At 45.4% G+C, this 21,166-nt stretch overlaps 1 protein-coding gene across 6 annotated transcripts in view; it reads left to right on the top strand.

Moving 5' to 3' along the window:
• LOC115095118 (fatty acyl-CoA hydrolase precursor, medium chain-like) overlaps positions 1 to 21,166 on the top strand; it is a 129,871-nt gene that overhangs the window by 11,801 nt on the left and 96,904 nt on the right. For 5 of the 6 annotated variants that reach the window (XM_029608379.1, XM_029608383.1, XM_029608382.1 and 2 more), the window contains one exon: positions 13,181 to 13,385. The exons of the other annotated variant lie outside the window; for it this stretch is intronic. In XM_029608379.1, the coding sequence (XP_029464239.1) occupies positions 13,181 to 13,385 (205 nt within the window). The remainder of the gene's footprint in view (positions 1 to 13,180; positions 13,386 to 21,166) is intronic. 6 annotated transcript variants of the gene reach the window in all.

The following is a 21,166-nucleotide window of genomic DNA, read 5'->3' as shown; positions in this document are numbered from 1 at the left end:
GGTATTAAAACATCACAAGGAAATAGTAACCAGATACAAATTGAGGATGGGAATATAACAGATTTTTAAAAAATGTCCATGGAGACTCAAATAGAATTTAGAGGAACGTTACTGGTTACATTTTTATTTCCTTCAGATAGAGATTCCTTTTTAAAGCATTTCTTTCGTAACAGATCAAAAGTTTTTCTGGGAGGGAAAGTCTGGGTCTACCCAGATATTGCCAGGGAAACTGTTACGTAGAAAGAAATTCTTAGCAATGTATCAGGAAGTCAGAGACGTTGGTGCGGATTTCATTGTAAGGTATCCAAGTAAATGTGTGGTTAGACTAAATAATAATAGATACATATTTTTTTGATCCTATTTAATTAAGATCCTTTATTAATGCAAGGGCTCCCACTGGTATAGGAACCCATCCAAACACTGGAGAATTAAAATGAAAGTTCGCTTTATTACCTAGAAGTTTTGCAAATAATTATGTGCTATAATGAAAAGTAGTGAGGCATCAGAATTTTCTTTTTACAGGACAGCCAGCTTAAGTATTTGTTTATTTTCCTTTGTTGTCTTTAGAGGTTAAATTGATGTAAACTGTTCTGACTGGTTCATTGATAATTTAATATTGTCTATGTATTAAAAAATTATAAATAAATTTAAAAAAAAAACAAACACCTTTTTTGGGGATACTTTTTATACTTTGGCTATTTCATGTTGGTGTTGGTGGAAGTTGAGCTAGAATCTCAATAGACAGACAGAGGGTTTCTCTCTATCAAGATGGGTAGCCAGAATGTGGGCTGCTTGAGACCTTTAGGGGTACATACTAGAAGTGTTGGGAAGTGAGTTAATGGCCTGATAATCCTGGGAAAAGTTTAGCCATCGCTCTTAAAAGTGTAGTTATCTTGCAAATAATGTGGCTTATGAATTTTGAGACAAGCCATGTTATTTAATTTGCATAACATGCTATGCTTGAACTGATTTTCTTGCATTTGCATGAATTTGCTTGCAGATTGGCTTATTTTAATATCGGGGAAAGATAACTCGCAGTATTTGAAATTCAGTGTATTATCGCTGCGTTAAAGCATTTAAGGTGCAGTAAAGTCCTAATGCAGCTTAGTAAACCATGCCCTTAGATTGTAAGCCTTCTGGTAAGCTACTGTGTCAGATTGTAACTTGCCTTGAGTTTGGATTTGGAAAAGCAAGTCATTTAAAATCCAAATATGGAAAAATAAAATGGACCCACCCAAAAGGTTTGACCAGGGTCCCTTACGTTTTTAATGCAGCTTTAGTAATGGGGCAACCCCAAGTTTTGCTGCATAGTGAATTTCCAAAGGCAGAGTAAGAAAGACATGCTGTGGCCAGCGTTTAGCAGAGCCTGGCTAATTCACAGACTGCAGTCGCTACAGAAGAAAAACATCTGCACACATATCGGACACACGGCTACAGACACAAAGAAGGATTGAATCATAACACATCTGAAATTTGTGAGCAGTGGCACCAATAGCCAGGGTTGAAGCCTTCATTGGCACTGCTGCTCAAAAACTTCAAATTTATGCTAATTTGGTTTCTTTTTGTGCTAGTTACTTAAAAATGGAATGAGGGTCGCTGCGCATCCTTATTTCTCCTCACCTTCCTATTAACAGAAAATTGTTTTTTTTAATTTAAGAACATAAGAACATAAGAAATTGCCATGCTGGGTCAGACCAAGGATCCATCAAGCCCAGCATCCTGTTTCCAACAGAGGCCAAACCAGGCCACAAGAACCTGGCAATCACCCAAACACTAAGAAGATCCCAAGCTACTGATGCAATTAATAGCAATGGCTATTCCCTAAGTAAACTTGATTAATAGCCGTTAATGAACTTCTCCTCCAAGAACGTATCCAAACCTTTTTTGAACCCAGCTATACTAACTGCTCTAACCACATGCTCTGGCAACAAATTCCAGAGCTTTATTGTGCGTTGAGTGAAAAAGAATTTTCTCCGATTGGTCTTCAGTGTGCTACTTACTAACTTCATGGAATGCCCCATAGTCCTTCTATTACTCAAAAGTGTAAATAACTGATTCACATCTACTTGTTCAAGACCTCTCATGATCTTAAAGACCTCTATCATATCCCCCCTCAGATGTCTCTTCTCCAAGCTGAACAGCCCTAACCTCTTCAGCCTTTCCTCATAGGGGAGCTGTTCCATCCCCTTTATCATTTTGGTTGCCCTTCCCCTGTACCTTCTCCATCGCAACTATATCTTTTTTGAGATGCGGTGACCAGAATTGTACACAGTATTCAAGATGCGGTCTCACCATGGAGCGATATAGAGGCATTATGACATTTTCCATTTTATTAACCATTCCCTTCCTAATAATTCCTAACATTGTTTGCTTTTTTGACTGCTGCAGCACACTGAGCCGACGATTTTAAAGTATTCACTATGATGCCTAGATCTTTTTCCAGGGTGGTAGCTCCTAATATGGAACTTAAGATCGTGTAACTACAGCAAGGGTTATCTTTCCCTATATGCAACACCTTGCACTTGTCCACATTTAAATTTCATCTGCCATTCCCTGTATGTACCCGGATCAGTCCAGGACAGCTGGGGTTTGCCTCCCCACCAACAGATGGAGACAGAAGAAGACTTTGCGGACTCTGTCCTATACCCCTGAGGTGCCACCTAGTGTCTGCCAGTATTCTTCTGTCTCCAGCAGATGGTGGAGGTGCAAAGCCTAGTGTTTCTCGGTGGTGCTAAGTTAGGGGTTTGTTTTTTGCTATTCTTAGCTTAGTGCTGCCTTTTTTCCTGGGTTGTTAGGGATCTTGGTAGGGTTCCTTTAAATTTAAAAAAAAAAAAAAAAAAGGAAGTTTTCGGCTGCAGGCAAGCAGTGCAGCGTCTAGCCTCCCAGGGGGTTGTCAGGTCCTGGTGGGACCATCCCCCCTGGTAATCGAGGCTGCAGAGCAGAGGGTTGGGAACCCTACTTCTGCCGTGGCTCGGGGTGATGCCAGGGGTCTCGGCCACTCATCCTCGTCCAGCCTGCCGTTTCTTCAGGTAAAGTTAAAATTTACAATTTTTTATAAATTCTTTTCAAAACTTGCCTGGAGTTAGAGCCTCCTCCGGCCGGGTGTTCGCTCCGTTTTCGCCGCTTCGTTACCGTTTTTTCGGCCCGGGGGGGACCGTGAAATTGCGCCGAATGCCGCTGTTCTTTTTTCGGATACTCAAAAAATCGAGCCCGGGGATATGCCGCGTGGTGCGGCCTGCTCAGCCTGTGGCAGTGCGCGCGCACGGATTTCCCGCGCTGGGGTTTGCACGGCCTGTCTCTCCGGGGGGGGAGGGCTCCTCACGGGATTTACTTGGAAAGGAGCCTGGGTAAGGCTCAAGATCACGTCGGGAGCCCCGGAGGCCCGATCTTAGGGAAAAAGACCCGGCTCCATTCCAGCTGAGCGCTGGTTCGGAGGCTTTGTTAGCAACCTTCCGAGACCAGGAAGACAGCGCTGGATGCACTGGGTGATGGGTCTTCTCCTCCTCCGCTCTCCCCGAGGCCAGCTGCTCCTGGTGGGGGCATGGGGCCGATAGCTCTAACTGGGGTTTCCTCAGATGAGGAGGATCCAGAGTCGGATGGTTCTTCTTCTTCGTTCTCCTCCCACTTTGTGGACATGATGTGCAAGTTCTTCAAAGCTCGTAGATCTGGACGGAGGTCACGATCCAAGTTGCCCCGGGAGTCTTCGTCACGGAAACGGTCCAGGCAGTCGGAGGGGGCGGATGCCCCCAAGCCGAAGCGTCCTCTCCGTTCTCAGGTAAAGCTGACAGAGTCTTCTCAATCGGGCTCATCGGAGGACGATCCAGCGCCCCCGTTGCCTTCTGGCGACGGACAGGAAGAGGATCCTGAGCTTCACCCTCAGCCGGCCAAGCCGGGGGCGGTCCAGGCGACAGACGGCGATGATCCCAAGGTGGTGCGCCTGTTTCGAAGGGATGAGCTGGGGCCGCTGATTCCGGTTATTCTAGAGGAGCTCGCTATTGAAGTCCCCCCTGAGGATTCCAGGGTTGGATCTATGGACCCCGTCATGGTGGGTCTCCGAGGTCCGGCTCGTTCCTTTCCCTTTCACTGGTCGGTCACGGACTTATTGTATAAGGAGTGGGACAATCCAGAGCTAGGTTTAAAAGTCGGCCGAGCGATGGAAAAATTGTACCCGCTCCCGGAGGACGCGTTGGAGCTCCTCAGGCTTCCCAAGATTGATGCCGCGGTCACCAAAAGGACCACTATTCCGGTAACAGGGGGTACAGCTTTGAAAGACCTGCAGGATCGTAAGCTGGAGCTGCAGTTTGAGGATTTTTGAGGTGTCGGCCCTTGGAATCAGGGCAGCTATGTGTACCAGCTTCGCCCAAAGGGCTTGTCTCCGATGGGTTCAGGATTGGCAGGCTGAGTCCGACCTATCTGGTGCGGCAGCAGAGCGAGCTAGTCGGCTGGAAGCGGCGGTGGCGTACGGCGCTGACGCCCTGTATGATCTCCTGAGGATGTCTGCCCGGACAATGGTCTCAGCGGTTTCTGCCTGCAGGCTCCTATGGCTCAGGCACTGGACAGCGGATACGTCTTCAAAAGCGCAGCTGGGTTCCTTGCCATTTAAGGGGAAGCTCCTCTTCGGGCAAAAGTTGGAAGATTTGATTAAGTCTCTGGGTGAGAACAAGGTTCACCGGTTGCCAGAGGATAGACACCGGTCCAAAAGTACCTTTCCTCAGCGAAATCGTTCTCGGGGGGAATCGTCGATTCCGGTCTTCTCGGTCCACCAGGTCGTCCTTTCGTCAGAACATGCCCCGACAGGCTTCTTGGAATCAGTCTTTTCGGGGCCGTCGCCCAGCCAGGGATGGTGCCCCCCAGTCCCATGGGGGCTCCAAGGCTACGCAATGAAGTGCGGCCGACCCACCCTTCCGTTCCAAAGATTGGGGGACGGTTGTCTCTTTTCCGGGAGGTGTGGGTCCAACTGACGTTCGATCATTGGGTCCTAGACATAATAGAGCACGGCTACGCCTTAGATTTTGCACGGCCAGTCAGGGACCATTACATAGTGTCCCCTTGCGCGTACAGCCAGAAGCGCGTGGCGGTACAGGTCACCCTGCAACGCCTGCAAGATCTAGGGGCCATAGTTCCGGTGCCCGCTGGGCAGCTGCGGCGTGGGCGCTACTCCATTTACTTCGTGGTCCCAAAAAAGGACGGGTCTTTTCGGCCCATCCTCGATTTGAAGCGCGTAAATCACGCTCTGAAGGTGCCCCGGTTTCGGATGGAAACGCTTCGCTCGGTAATAGCGTCGGTGCACAAAGGGGAGTTCTTAGCTTCTCTGGACCTGTCGGAGGCGTACTTCCACATCCCCATCCGTCCAGACCATCAGAGATACCTGCGGTTTGCAGTCCTGGGGCGCCACTTTCAGTTTTGCGCCCTTCCGTTCGGTCTGGCCACGGCTCCCAGGGTATTCACCAAGGTGATGGTGGTGGTTGCGGCCGCATTGCGATGGGAGGGGATCCTGGTCCATCCGTACCTGGACGATTGGTTGGTTCGAGCGAAGTCGGAAAGTGTCTGCAGGGACGCGGTACAACGGGTCCTTTGGAAGTTGGGCTCCTTGGGATGGGTGGTCAACCCCGCGAAGAGCCATTTGACCCCCTCTCAGAACTTGGTATTCCTAGGGGCTCGTTTCGATACGGTCTTAGGGAAGGTCTTTCTGACGGAGGAAAGAGTCTGGAAGCTCATGCAACAGGTGACTGATTTCCAATCTCTCTCTCATCCTACGGCCTGGGATTATTTGCAGGTCCTAGGCTTCATGGCCTCGACCATCGATCTCGTGCCATGGGCATTTGCACATATGTGTCCTCTTCACTCAGATTTGTTGTCCTGCTGGAAGCCTCACTCGCAGCTTTACGACACTGTCCTTCCCCTGTCAAGGGCGGTGCGTTCCAGTCTGCAGTGGTGGCTTTCTCCGCACAACTTGCGTCAGGGGATGGACCTGGAGACTCCCTGCTGGACCGTAGTGACCACGGATGCCAGCCTCTCCGGATGGGGAGCGGTTTGTCGGGATACGGCAGTCCAGGGTCAGTGGACCAGGCAGGAGGCCTCCTGGTTGATCAATCGCTTAGAGACCAGAGCGGTTTGCTTAGCCCTTCAGGCCCTCCTTCCGTTGGTGGAGGGCAAGTCGGTGAGGGTGCTCTCCGACAATGCGACGACAGTAGCATACATCAATCATCAGGGCGGCACCAGGAGCCGTCTGGTGGTGGCGGAGGCACAGCTTTTGCTCCGCTGGGCGGAGGCGCATCTTTACCGGATAGCAGCATCCCACATTGCTGGCGTGGACAACGTCCAAGCGGATTTCCTCAGTCGCCACCAACTGGATCCCGGAGAGTGGGAACTCTCCGACGCCTTTCATCGTCTGTGGTCCACGCCGGCTATGGATCTGATGGCGACTCACCGCAACGCCAAGGCCCCTCGGTTTTTCAGTAGTCGGCGGGAACCGGGGGCCAAGGGGGTGGACGCCCTGGTCCTCCCCTGGCCCAGGGACATTCTCCTGTACGTGTTCCCCCCATGGCCGTTGGTGGGCAAGGTCCTGCGCCGCATCGAAAGACTCGCCGGAAAAGTGATTCTAGTGGCCCCGGAGTGGCCGAGGTGCCCGTGGTTCGCGGATCTTTTGGCTCTGGCAGTGGACGGTCCACTGAGGTTTCATCCATCTCCCACGCTACTGCGGCAGGGGCCCATCTGTTTCACAGAGGCAGATCGCTTTTGTCTAGCAGCATGGCTTATGAAAGGCGTCGGTTGAAGTGTAAGGGTTACTCTGATGCGGTGGTGGCCACGCTCTTACGTTCCCGCAAGACTTCTATGTCTATGGCGTATGTCCGAGTCTGGGGAGTCTTTGAGGCCTGGTGTATCGACCACTGTGTACAGCCCGCCAAGGCGTCTATTCCAGAAGTTCTGGATTTCTTACAGGCAGGCCTAGCCAAGGGTTTGGCATTCAATTCGCTGCAGGTGCAGGTGGCGGCCCTGGGCAGTTTTCGGGGGAAGGTGCAGGGAGTGCCTCTTGCCTCTCACCCGGATGTGGTTCGTTTTTTGCGGGGCGCTAAGCACCTTCGCCCTCCGGTCCGAAGTCCTTGTCCTTCTTGAAGATTGAACCTGGTACTCAAGGCGCTTTGTTCGGCTCCTTTTGAACCATTGCGTCAGGTGACTTTGAAGGATCTGACCTTCAAGACGGTTTTTCTGGTGGCAGTTTCTTCCGCTAGACGGGTGTCCGAGCTTCAGGCCTTGTCGTGCAGGGAGCCCTTCTTGCGGATTTCCGAGGCGGGAGTCTACTTGAGAACCGTTCCCTCTTTTCTCCCAAAGGTGGTGTCCTCTTTTCATGTGAACCAGTCCGTGGAACTTCCTTCCTTTGCGGGGGTGGATTCTTCTTCTCCAGAGGCAAAGGAGTTGCGGAAGTGGGACGTGAAAAGGGCTCTGTTACGCTACTTAGAGGTAACGAACGGTTTTCGGCTTTCAGACCACCTTTTCGTACTTTGGAGTGGGCCCAGAAAAGGGCAGAAGGCATCTAAGTCAACGATTGCCCGATGGTTGAAGGAGGCAATTTCCTCTGCTTACCTGGTTCAGGGTCGTCCACTTCCTTCTGGCCTTAAGGCTCATTCTACTCGTTCGCAGTCGACTTCTTGGGCAGAGTGTCAGCAGGTGTCGCCACAGAAAATTTGTAGGGCGGCCGCCTGGCAGTCTCCGCATACTTTTGCAAGACATTATCGTCTTGATGTCCGGGCTCCAGAGCCCGGTTCCTTTGGGGCCAGTGTGCTCCGAGCGGGACTCTCTCAGTCCCACCCTGGTTAAGATAGCTTTGGTACATGCCAGCTGTCCTGGACTGATCCGGGTACGTACAGGGAAAGGAAAATTGGTTCTTACCTGCTAATTTTCGTTCCTGTAGTACCACGGATCAGTCCAGATGCCCGCCCAGGAAGATGACGGAGAGTCCGCTCGGCTGGTGGCTGGTCATTCTCTATGCAAGTTTTATTCTCTGCATTTTTTTGGGATCCGTCTGTTATCTACATTCGGGCTCCGTCTGGTGTCGACATTGGTTATTTGTTACATGCGGTTTATGTAGTGTTTTCATATCCTCTGCTCTGTGAGGGAGGTGGTGTTATGGTTTTTTGTATCTGTTTTTTCTGCTTGGGTACTGAATCATACTGGCAGACACAAGGTGGCACCTCAGGGGTATAGGACAGAGTCCACAAAGTCTTCTTCTGTCTCCATCTGCTGGTGGGGAGGCAAAACCCAGCTGTCCTTGACTGATCCGTGGTAATACAGGAACGAAAATTAGCAGGTAAGAACCAATTTTCCTTTTGGATGCCTAATCTTCCAGTCTTGCAAGGTCTTCCTATAATGTATCACAGTCCGCTTGTGATTTAACTACTCTGAATAATTTTGTATCATCCGCAAATTTGATAACCTCACTCGTCGTATTCCTTTCAAGATCATTTATATATATATATATATATATATATATATATATATATATATATATATATATATATATATTGAAAAGCACCGGTCCAAGTACAGATCCCTGAGGCACTCCACTTTTTACCCTTTTCCTCTGAGAACATTGACCATTTAATCCTACTCTCTGTTTCCTGTCTTTTAACCAGTTTCTAATCCACGAAAGGACATCGCCTCCTATCCCATGACTTTTTAGTTTTCTTAGAAGCCTCTCATGAGGGACTTTGTCAAACGCCTTCTGAACATCCAAATACACTACATCTACCGGTTCATCTTTATCCACATGTTTATTAGCCCCTTCAAAAAATGAAGCAGATTTGTTAGGCAAGACTTCCCTTGGTTAAATCCTTGTTGACTGTGTTCCATTAAACCATGTCTTTCTATATGCTCTACGATTTTGATCTTGAGAATAGTTTCCACTATTTTTCCCGGCACTGAAGACAGGCTCACTGGTCTATAGTTACCTGGATCGCCCCTGGATTCTTTTTTAAATATTGGGGTTACATTGGCCACCCTCCAGTCTTCAGGTACAATGGATGATTTTAATGATAGGTTACAAATTTTAACTAATACATCAGAAATTTCATTTTTGAGTTCCTTCAGTACCCTAGGATACATACCATCTGATCCAAGTGATTTTGCTACTTTTTAGTTTGTCAATCTGGCCCACTACATCTTCCAGGTTCACAGGGATTTCGTTCAGTTCGTCTGACTCATCATCCCTGAAAACTATCTCCGGAACTGGTATCTCCCCAACATCCTCAGTAAACATGGAAGCAAAGAATGAATTTAGTCTTTCTGCAATGGCCTTATCTTCCATAAGAGCTCCTTTAACCCCTCGATCATCTAATGGTCCAACTGACTCCCTCACAGGTTTCTTGCTTCGGATATATTTTTAAAAGTTTTTATGATGAGCCTGTATGGTCAACTTCATTTCAAATTCTCTCTTTGCCTGTCTTATCATTGTTTTACACTTAACTTGACAATGCTTGTGTTTTTATCTTATTTTCTTAAGATGCATCCTTTTTCCAATTTTTGAAGGATGTTTTTTTGGCTAAAATAGCCTCTTTCACCTCACCTTTTAACCATGACGGTAATCGTTTTGCTTTCTTTCCACCTTTTTTAATGTGTGGAATACATATGGACTGCGCCTCTAGGATTGTATTTTTAAACAATGTCCAAGCCTGTTGAATACTTTTAACCTTTACAGCTGCACCTTTCAGTTTTTTTCTGACTAATTTCCTCATTTTATCAAAGTTTCCCTTTTGAAAGTTTAGTGTTAGAGCTGCAGATTTACTTATTGTCCCCCTTCCAGTTATTAGTTTAAATTTGATCATGTTATGATCACTGTTGCCAAGTGGCTCCACCACTGTTACCTCTCTCATCAAATCCTGATGGAACTCAATTAAATCTAAAATAGCTCCCTCTCTTGTTGGTTCCTGAACCAAGTGTTCCATGAATCAATTATTTATTACATCCATGTAATACATGAAGGGCTCTGGTGCTTAAAAATGAAACCACGGAATGTTATGGGGCATTGACATACAAAATGTCTATTTAAATTACTATAGTGACCATCATATTTGCAAACAGCGCATTGAAAATCAGATGTGCTTCTGAAATGTTTGTCAAGTGGTCTGTGGATATAATCATGGCTCACTCAAAACCACTCATTTTTAAGAATTTTTAATTTGTTTGCAAGTAAAATAACTTATCTGGAGAAGGCCAGCAAGGCAATCATTGGTATTACAAGGAGTAAATATTCCAAAAGTGCAGTGTCGTTGTCGCAAATCCTCAGCCATGTAATGCTGTAAGAGTCCCTGACACTGGTACTGTGTTTCGAAATAAACATTATTGCATCGGGGGTATGTGTATATCAAAGAAGAATCGCAGATCTTGAACGCTGCATTTCATACGATGGTGAAAACTCGTGAGCAATTGTTTATATCCTCCATTTCCCTATAAAGTGAAGATTAAATTTTAATCTTTATTTTTTCATATGTATAAACAAAATTCTGAATTCACAGGTGTGTACAATATTCAATAGATAAAAAACTAATATGTAAAAATAAACAGAAATGCCAGTGAGCCAACAAAAATAAACTGTATTGAAACAGCATCCCCTGAAATAGTCTTTCAAAATGGCTGAAGATGTCTTTTGTGTGAAGGATCAATCTTGCAATATACTGTATGATTACCATGTTCCAGTGTATTCATCCATACGTTTTAATGTATGAATGTTAGAGTATACACTCACGTTCTGAAGGGCTGCTGTAACTTAACTGCACCTGTAGGTATGATGTTAAAGCTACCTCTGTTTGTTACAAGCAATCCGCAGGGATTGCACCATATTTAAAAGATACTCGCTTGTAATTGACAGTCTAGTTTCCACCAAAAGATGACAAAGAATGACACAACTTCAAAACTGGATCAAATATACGTTATAAAGTAGGCCATTCAATTTTATCATTAAGACCATTAGGAAATACACTATTCAGATAAAAACTTCAAAATTGTTCTCTTGTATTTAACAGCTGATCTATATTTCCTCCCCATGGTGATGGGTAGACATGTTCCATTACCATCCATTTTCACTCTGTGAAAAAATGACCGTACTGCAAATTGTATTGGTGACTGTAACTTCTGAGTATTATGACAACTGTGATACTCTATCAGCCGGTCTCGCACAGAGGGTTTGGTGAGACCAATGTATATCAAGGAGCAGGGGTACTGTACAACATAGACCACTGTACACATAATAATCAGTTCACCTTTTTAATTTGATGGTTACTCTTGTAGCTGGATGAGACCAGCATGCGCCTGTCAGCGTTTGCCGGCAAAAGTCACAATGTCCACATTTCTTGTGACCCACTTGTGGTATAGATAGACAGCTAATGATTGAAAAAAGAATGTATTTGTGCCAATGGCATTATATAGATGATAAAATGTTGGGTGTTCTGTCTGAAAATCGTAAAACACAAGTGACTTCTTCTATACTGGTCTTAGGTCTGTACCACAGTACTTGATCACAGTCGACAAACCTTGCTTCAAGATTGCTTGCCTTTTTTAGAATATCGCTTATTGAGAAATTTGTTAGTGAGATCTTTGACTTAACATTTTAAAATATGACAGATCTGAGCAAATGCATCTGACCTGAAAAAATTGACTTGACAGCAAACTACGTTTTCCTAGCGTGTAGCCAGATGGACTCAGGACAATGGGTATTGTGCTCTCCTGATAGCAGATGGGAGACAGAGTCAGATTTCAAAGCAGATGCGGACACCATCCCAAACAAACATTTACAGCAAAAAAGAAGAGAGAAAATTTACCTTTAGAAGAGAGCCCCGCTTCTCCTGTGGTGAAACCTAACGGTCCCTCCCCCAGTCGAGACTTTCCAGAGGTCGATTCGATATCCTGGCATGGACTTAGCCCCCAGCATGGCTGAAAAGCAGCTGGCCACCATAGCCCGCTGGATCAAAGAAGTAATTAATGCTGCCTACATAGAGGCAGGAACACCATTACCTCTACAGGTCAAGGTGCATTCTACAAGGGCCCAGCCTCCTGGGCTGAAACCAGGCTGCTTTCGCCAGCCGAGATCTGTCGGGCGGCAACATGGTCCTCCCTATACACCTCCAGGTTCTACCGCCTGGATGTTCAGGCCAGGGAGGATACAGCTTTCACAAGGGCAGCATTAAGTGGGCCATGGGCAGCCTCCCACCCTATGGGGGAGTAGCTTTTGGTCCTGAGTCCGTCTAGCTACACGCTAGGAAATGGAGAAATTACTTACCTGATAATTTCGTTTTCCTTAGTGTAGACAGATGGACTCAGCATTCCACCCACGGCTGCTCCAGAAATAGAGAACCTCGGATATCATATCTCAAGACTGAACAAGTACACGTAAGCCACGGCCTACCTCTAAACCAAGACTCCCGCAGTTGCCCAGGTGTCTGCATTTATTGTTTCAGTGTACTGGCGGTCTCCGGTTTAAAAATTTTTATATATATATATAATCAGTTGAACCAGTTCAAGGTTAATCAAGTATTAACCTTGTAAATACTCGTTTTATGTAAACCGGAGTGATTTGTAGTCCCTACAAGAACTTCGGTATATAAAAATTAAAAATAAATAAATAAATAAATATTAAGCAACATATATTCACAATGGCTTTTCGAAGACAATACTGAAGAGCTAAGCACACTGCACGGGTATATGTAGAGTGACGTCAGCTTTGAAATCTGACTCCGTCTCCCATCTGCTATCAGGAGAACACATTACCCATTGGTCCTGAGCCCATCTGTCTACACTAAGGAAAATGAAATTATCAGGTAAGTAATTTCTTCATTAAATGCCCATGGATGAAAACTATGAAAAGTAAAAAATTGTTTCACTCCGTAGGTTGCTGATATAAATGTACCCTCTTTGTGTATGTTAATATCTAAAAATTGTATGCTGACGCAATGGTAGTTCAGAATAAACACATTAATATCCTGCATTTTCAACCATCTGAGAAATTCTAAAAGTTGATCTTCAATTCCCGTCCAGACTAAGAAGACATCATCTATATATCTATTCCAAGATATCTGGCTGAAGAAAGGAGCTTGGGTGTAAGACCTTTTCTTCAAAAGATCTTATACCCATAGGGCAGTGGGTGAAACTTAATTGTAGATAGAACTTTTAATTTATTTTTCCTACAAAGGGCAAGAGGTTTCGCAGCCCACTGTGGTCACCAAATACGGGAAACTGCAAGGAGAACAGCTTAAAGTCAACGGCACAGACCGACGCGTCGAGGCTTACTTCGGGATCCCATTCGCAAAACCACCAGTTGGACCTTTGAGATTTTCTCCTCCGCAGCTTCCTGAGCCCTGGAACGGTGTTCGAGATGCTACATCCTACCCTCCCATGTATGTTTTATCAGTTTATCATTATTCCGTATTGTGCATTTATGCAGAGTAGGAATGTGTTCTTGTTGAATGTTGCTTAATTGTTAGGTCCAGAAAGACCTGCTTTCTTCTAATTCTCTAGCATCTATCTCTGGAGGCAATGCACAAAATGTGAATTAAAATTAAAATGCATAATATGTACAAAACCCCCTAGCTAAGATGCTGGCTTGTTAAATGTTAATCTAACAGGTACTGTAGAGTTCAGTTCATTTTTCCATTGGTAATCGCTTAGTAGTAAGCTGGGAGGGGGAGGTAGCCATGTCCTCAGCCTTTCCCTACCCACAGACTACAAGTAAAAAAAAAATAAAAAAAGGCCATCCAACTTCAGATTCCTCCACCCATCCCCCAGTCAAAATAAAGATCCACCACAAAGGTCCTTGATAATGAGCTGGAAGGAGGACACGGCCTTACTTCCTACCGGCCCTGTATCCAGCGTTACTGTAGCTCCGCCAACTGGTGCCCTGAATCTTGAATCATTGGCAGGCAGAGCAATGCTGGATGCCAAACTATTAGGAGGTAAGGCTATGTCCTCCTGCCTTCTCAATATTAGGAACGTTTGGCGGGGACTTATTGGGAGGGATGAAAGATAAGGGACAGGCAGGTCTTTGTTTCGATCAGGGGGTGTGGGAAGTTTTATGTTGATTGAATGGGTGGTTCCGTATTTTATTTGTATATTTATTTAGGTGTTTTTTATATACTGTCGTTCCAATATAAGATCACATTCAATTTCTGGGTCAGCATTCATATTATGGATCAATACAAATAGCTAATACGTAGACTGATTCATGCATTATCTAGTTTCAGGCATTTTCTAGTTTCTTACAATTATAAATACCTATTCTAGGTCAATACAACGGCATCAAGTGTGAGTTAATTAAGGTGTTATTTCATTTCATTATCCTATAAGCCATACTCAGAATGTAGTGTCTTACACTTTACATCATTCAATTCTTTTTGCTCAATTCACTAATATTGTCTAAAGATCTGATTGAGAGGTTATCGGTTTATTGGCCTTTATGTTAGATTATAAGCTTTTCTAAAGAGCCATGTTTTCAGTTCCCATTTGAAACTCTTTCTTTCTGTTATCAGACGTAGTGACTCTGGGAGAGAGTTCCATAACTTGAGGCCCGCTATGGAAAACATGGATCTCTTATTTGCATTAAGTGTGTGCTCCAGGTTGTAGGCATTTTTTTTAGAAGTCCTTTGTCTTGCGATCTTAGGGTTCTCTGTGGTGTGTATGGTTGAAGAGTCACTCCTGATAGGCATGAGTTAATGTTGTTGATGATAATAAAAATTAGAGTCAATACTTTATAATGAAATCTGTATTGTACAGTGCAGTGCTATCAGTGAGGGGGTGATGTGGTCAGATTTCCTTGTCCCTAGTAGCAGTCTGGCTGAGGCATTTTGTAGTAGTTGTAATGGTTTTATGAGTCCAGAGAGTAGGCCTAGTATTAGGGAGTTGCAGTAATCTATATGTTGGAAAATATTAGTATTCGTAGAACAGTGCAGAAGTCTTGTGATGTTAGTAAAGGTTTCAGTTGATGTAATATTCAAAGCTTAGAGTTTGCTGTTTTAATTAGTTTGCTTAGGTGCTTTTTCATTGACAAATTTTCGTCAATCTGTATTCCTAGGTCTTGTACCTGATCTGAGAGAGTAATATTACATTTTCTTAGGTCTAGGACTGGTGGTTTGATTGATTATTGCAGAATTTCTCCTTAACCATACAATTTCCGTCTTTTTTGGTTTTAGTGTTAATTTCTGCTGAGTTAGTCTTTTTGTTGTATTGCCTTCATGTATGTTGACAGTGTTGAGAGAGTTTGAATAGGGTAGCTGAGAGTGCTGATCCATGGGTGACACCCGTATCGCTTGGGAAGGTGTCGGATATGTGATTGTCCAGTTTGACTTGGAATGATCTTTTTGCTAGGAAGGATGAGAACCATTTGATAACAGTTCCATCTATTCCAGCTTTTCTCAGCTGGTGGCATAGGGTATGGTCTACGGCAGTGGCTCTCAACCTTTTTTCTGTCTGGGCACACCTGACAGATGGTTCTCACATGTGTGACACGCTGGACATGTGATCATCACCGGGCTAAATGTAAAAATGTACTTTGTAACTACAGGAAGTGACCCCCGCGCCCCCCCCCCCCCAGCAATGGATGCAGAGCAGAACTAGGATATTCCCCCATATAACTCTTCATACAAAAAAGATATTTCTGGTGTGATCTCAGTAACAGCAATATAAAGTCTCTCTCCTACCAGGCAAAATAGCCTTCCTTATGAAAAAAACAGTAATATATCACCAGTGCATGTCCTATTAAGAAAACACATCAAATAAGATTGCTACAAATGCCTACATGCTAGTAAAATACCTCACTTCGGTCACACACCCAGAACTGACCTTCACACCAAGTACCACAAATTATAAATATGGAGACAGAAACTGGAATGGAAACCCAAAAAAGCCACTCTGCCATGCAAACCTGAGAAATGGAACAGAAATATAGCACCTAACATAGGGCCTCATTTTCCAATATCGCAGTGGTAACGCATGAGGGGGCGTGTCCCATGCAAATAAGGCATTTTTCGTGCAGCGGGGAAACATCGCATGACGCGATGTTTTCACCATTTGCGGAAATGGATTCGCAAATCGCGAAAACATCGTGCACCGCGATAAAACAACCAATGAATCTTCACAGTACACGAAAGTGTCCAAACAGCCTATTTCCACCCCTAGGTGCTACAACATGTTGAGAGAGAGAGAGAGACTGAGACTGAGACTTGCTATAGTGCCTATGCCCTAGACAGGTATTTGTAGCCCTATGGGAGGGCCACCTAGTAACTCGAGGTGGGGATTAGGTATGAGCGTAGGGGGTTGGGGGCCACTTTCACATTCAACATTTATTTATTTATTTATTTTAAGTTTTTCTATACCGGCATTCGCGATAAATATCGCATCATGTCGGTTCACAATTAACAAGTGGATAGGAACAAAATCAAAAAATAACATTTAGTAATAAATAATAATAATAATAATAGTAGTAAAAAACATAGATCAAGAGAAGGCTAAGGAATGCAGTTACAATAAAACAAGGGAATAAAATAACTTGGATCTGAGAAAAGAAGCAGGGGTTTAAATTAAAAGAATATATATGCCAGTCAATGTGCTTATAGCATTGATGAATTGCCCTTATGAGGTAGGGATGTTAGTTACCATGATTAAGGCAAAGTCTGGGCGACTGGTTGATAATGTAATAAGTTCAGTTTAGTTCAGGAAAAGCTTTCATGAATAGCCACGTTTTAAGTCTTTTCCTAAAAGTAGGAAGGCATGGTTCCTGTCGCAAATCTGGTGGGATAGAGTTCCACAGAGTTGGTCCTGCAGTGGAGAATGCCCTGTCTCTGGCGGTTATGTGCTTCATGGTTTTGGAGTGTGGTATTTGTAGGGTTTCTCTATAGGACTCTCTGATTGGTCTTTTGGACGTGAATTTTTTGAGAGGAATTTGAAGGTTGAGCTGAGACGTACGGAAAGAACAGTGGTCTCTAGTGAAACATGAGACGTACGGAAAGAACAGTGGTCTCTAGTGAAGATTTGCTGGCCGTCGGAGTGAGGAAACTCACTCCAAGAAGAGATTTGGGCAACGTTCTCTCCACCTAGCTTGATAGACACTCTACCTGGGCAACAACAAGCTAGGTGGAGAGAATGTTGCCCAAATACCTATTCAACCTACATTATTCAACCTATTCATTATTCAACCTATTCAACCTATACATTATTCAACCTATTCAACCAAATACCTATTCAACCTACATTAGGCACTGTATCTTTTACTTATGCCTACATTAGGCAATGTATCTTTTACTGGTTAACCCCATATATACCTATCCAAGTTATATCGTCCTGTTCATTGTAAGACATTTACCTGTAAATGTGATTGTTCTGTTATAATGTAAACCGAGTTGATCAGTAATTCTGTTGTTGGAAAGTCGGTATATAAAAATGCTAAATAAATAAATAAATAAATAAAAATAAACTTCAAAAGTCATCTTTACTTACCCTCTCCAGCAACTCTCCTACTCCTTTCCCTTGTAGGCCAATAGCACTCACCAGAAGCAGCAATGGCTGCTGAAGCTCTCTTCTCTCTCACACTTTCACACTCTCTCTCTGTCTCTCTCTCTCACACACACACTTTGTGTGTCTCACAAACCAGTCACCTCCCTGACCAATCCATCTTTCTCGCACATGCTTTCTCTCTCTGACTCACTCACTCACCCCCAGCACACATAGCAGCTACAGCACAAGGTAGCCGGTGTGCTGCTATTAAAGCAGAGTCGAGACAGGCTGGGAACTGCAGCAGGGGTGACTCCCCTCAGCCCCGCAGTGGTAAGAAGACAGCATTCGGCAGTCTTCCTGTGCTGCGATCATCACAGTGCAGAGCAGAGGGGCAGTCAGCTGAGAATGCGGCCACAGGGATTTCCTGCCACCTGGCTTTCTGGGAAATCCATTGATTAGCTGCCCTGGTTCTGCGGCAGTGAAGGACTGCCTCAGAAAGGAGATGGAGTCTTGGGACAAGATTTCTGCAGCAGCAGCACGGCTCTTTCTTCTTCCTGCGCACCCGCTAAACATTACTTCCTCTTCCGGGTCGCAGGGGGCGGGAAGAAGAAAAGGCCATGTTGTGTTCGTGGAAACCAGCAACAGCTGCTGTCATTCCTCTCTGGGCTTGAAAGGGCTGATAGCTCGGACAGGAATGGCAGCAATGTTCGTTGAAGAACTGTGTGCGTCTCGCTGGAGTGGACCAGCGGGAGACCAGGAAGTGTGTGACACACCGGTTGAGAACCTCTGGTCTACGGTGTCGAAGGCTGCCGTTTAAGTCAATTGGGACCAGGATATAGGATTCATCATTATTAAACCCCTGTAGTGCACGGTCAGTTAGTGAAATGAGAAGGGTTTCTGTAAAGCAATCTTCTCTAAAGCTGAATTGGTTAGGGTATAGAATATTATTGTCTTCTAGGTGGTATAGTAGCTTGTAACCCATTTTTCATCAGTGCAGATGATATAAAACTACGTTTGATAAAAGCATAACATAGTTTCCATTCCTCTTCTTCCAGGTCGATAATTGTCCCAAGCGTCACTTCTGCCAGATTTATTTTTGAGGATGGGTTTAATCACAGCTTGTTTTGCCTTATCTGGGACCAGTCCTTCTGCTAGTGAGGGGTGGATCATGGTTGTGATTGTTGGCGTAATTACGCTGGGTACTATTTTCAGGGAACTTGCAGGGATTGGGTCCAGTGGGTGTATAGCAGGCTTAATTTTTGTGATGATTTGGATGATTTCGAGTTTAGATACTGTGCCGAATGAGTTCCATTTTGCTTGCTCATGTTTTTCTTCATGTTCCTTTGTTAATAGGCAAGTGGAGAATTGTGTTTTTAACCTATTGATTTTATTTAACAAAGAAGTGGCATATTCATTGCATGAGCTCTTTGAGATTGAGGAAGATGGGTCCTTGATTAAGTTTTTAACAGTTTTGAAGAGCAATTTGGAATTAGATATGACACCATGAATCTGTTTAGCATATATATTTTTTTTTTTAGCAATTAGGAGAATGTGGTTAATTTGAACCCACAGGGCCTGTATATTAATTTGAACTCTTATATGTATAATTAGTTTGCCACATCAGTAGCAAACCTAATAATTAACACCCATACTAAGAAAAAGGGTGCTAATTTTTAATCATACTTTTAGTACATCAGCCATCCTTTGTGATAATTCTATAGAATGTCCAGAAAACACTGAGGTTCTGTAGCCATTAGCCAGCTCTTCGATGCAGTGAAACATGTCCTTTCTGAACCCTAATATAGAGATCAACTCAAATTTCCTAGCATGTAGCCAGATGGACTCAGGACCAGTGGGTTATGTGCTCCTCTGCCAGCAGATGGGAGACGGAGTCAGATTTCAATACTGATGTCACCCTAGATATACCCCTGAAGTGACCTCAGCTCCTCAGTATTTTTCCGTCTCCCTAGCAGATGGGGACACTATCCTCTCGCTAGCACATTGCTAGCGGGATTACAAAAAAAAAAGAAAATTTTCAACTTTAGGAAGAGTAGCCCCGCTCTCCTGTGGTGATACCTAACGATCCCTCCCCCAGTCGAGAATTCCTGAGGTGATTTCTGATCCCTCAGAAGTGCCTTGGTCTGGTAGCCGGTCTCCGGCGTGGACTTAGCTGCTGAAGCGGCTGAAGGGCAGCGGGTGCAAAGCCAAGCATGACGGTGAAGGCCAAAGCCCTCTCCCCCCTGCAGCTGGAGATCGTCTCTGCACTCGGCCGGTAAGCACTGAGACCAGGTAAGTTCTTTAAAACAGAGAAGAAGAGGGACTCCGGCCAGTTTTTCTGGTCTCCTTTCTCGGCATGACATACCGGCGAGGTAATAAGGGGAGGCTCCTAATGGGTTGAGCAGCCCCCGATGGGCTAGGCCATGTTTTCGGCTCCGAGAATTAGCCACGTGGCTATCCCGGCGGCGCCATCTTGATCGCAGTGGGCTCCAACGTCTTCTTTCCCCCTTCAGCCGTCAGTACGCTCAATGGCAGGCCGGTCTCATGGGCGCGTTTACAAAGCTGTGTGCATACCTGCGCATAGAACCACACAGTTAACTGCAGGCTCAGCCGTGCATATCCAGGCACGTTACCTGTGCGCACCGGATACCAATCACACAGAGATGATAGCCCAAATGGCGCTCCCTTTGCGCGGCCTGCTACATCCGAGCAGCACAGCCCGACCTGAAGTCCTGCCTGTGCCAACATTGTGAGGAAGCCCAGGGAGGAATAGATTCACAGAAGTTTTCCAAGTCTGGACCATCCCAGCTGGAGGATAGGTTGGCAGGAACCTTATCTAGCAGCTCCCCAGAGCTAAGCAATTCTGAAATGACCTCCTCACCGCTAGAGGGCTCTTCGGTAACCCCTACTCTGGCACCCTAAGGGATAAGCATGGACTCAGGGGCCTTCTCTTGGTTCGAATTTTTCCAAGGACTACAAGCCTTTGTTCAGGCACAGTCAGCCCCGGTCCCAACCCGGGTGGAACCCCAGCCAGGAGCACCTGATCCTCTCGGCCCAGTCCGGGGGCCTCGAGGCATGCCCCGCCTTACCAAGAGTTTACCTGACAGGGACTCTGACACCATCGATGACGATGAGGGCTCTCTGGAAGAAGAGGAAATCTCTCCAGGCCTGGAGCCATACAGAACCATGCTTCGCTTCTTCCACAGGGATGAATTGCCAGCCCTTGTCTCTCAAACTCTGAAGACTCTGGGGATCCCAGGCACGGACCCTATGATGGAACCAAGGAAGAACCCCATCCTGATGTCCCTTTGTAAGGTCTATTGCTATTTCCTGATGCTGGAAGCCATCCAGGAACTGATCGACCTGGAATGGGATGCCCCGGAGGCGAACTTTAAAAGAGGGCGGGCCTTGGAATCTTTGTACCCTCTGCAACCCACGACCTAGGAATGCCTGCGTTTCCCCAAAGTGGACGCCATAATCTGTGCTGTCTCAAAACGAATGACCATTCCTGTTGAAGGAGGGGCAGCATTAAAGGATGCTTAAGATAGGCAATTAGAATCCATCCTTAAGCAAGCCTTTGATGTGACAGCAATGACATTGCAGATCGCCTCTTCCTGCACGCTGATGGCTCTCTCCTGCTTACTCCTCTCGAGAGAAGCAGATAGTTCTGCAGCGGTTGCCTGACAAGCGATTGAAC

The sequence above is a fragment of the Rhinatrema bivittatum genome, chromosome 7 (assembly GCF_901001135.1).
Source record: "Rhinatrema bivittatum chromosome 7, aRhiBiv1.1, whole genome shotgun sequence".
Lineage (NCBI taxonomy): Eukaryota > Metazoa > Chordata > Amphibia > Gymnophiona > Rhinatrematidae > Rhinatrema > Rhinatrema bivittatum.
The sequence above is the reverse complement of the archived record's forward strand: the minus strand, read 5'-3'. Positions and strand labels throughout refer to the sequence as shown.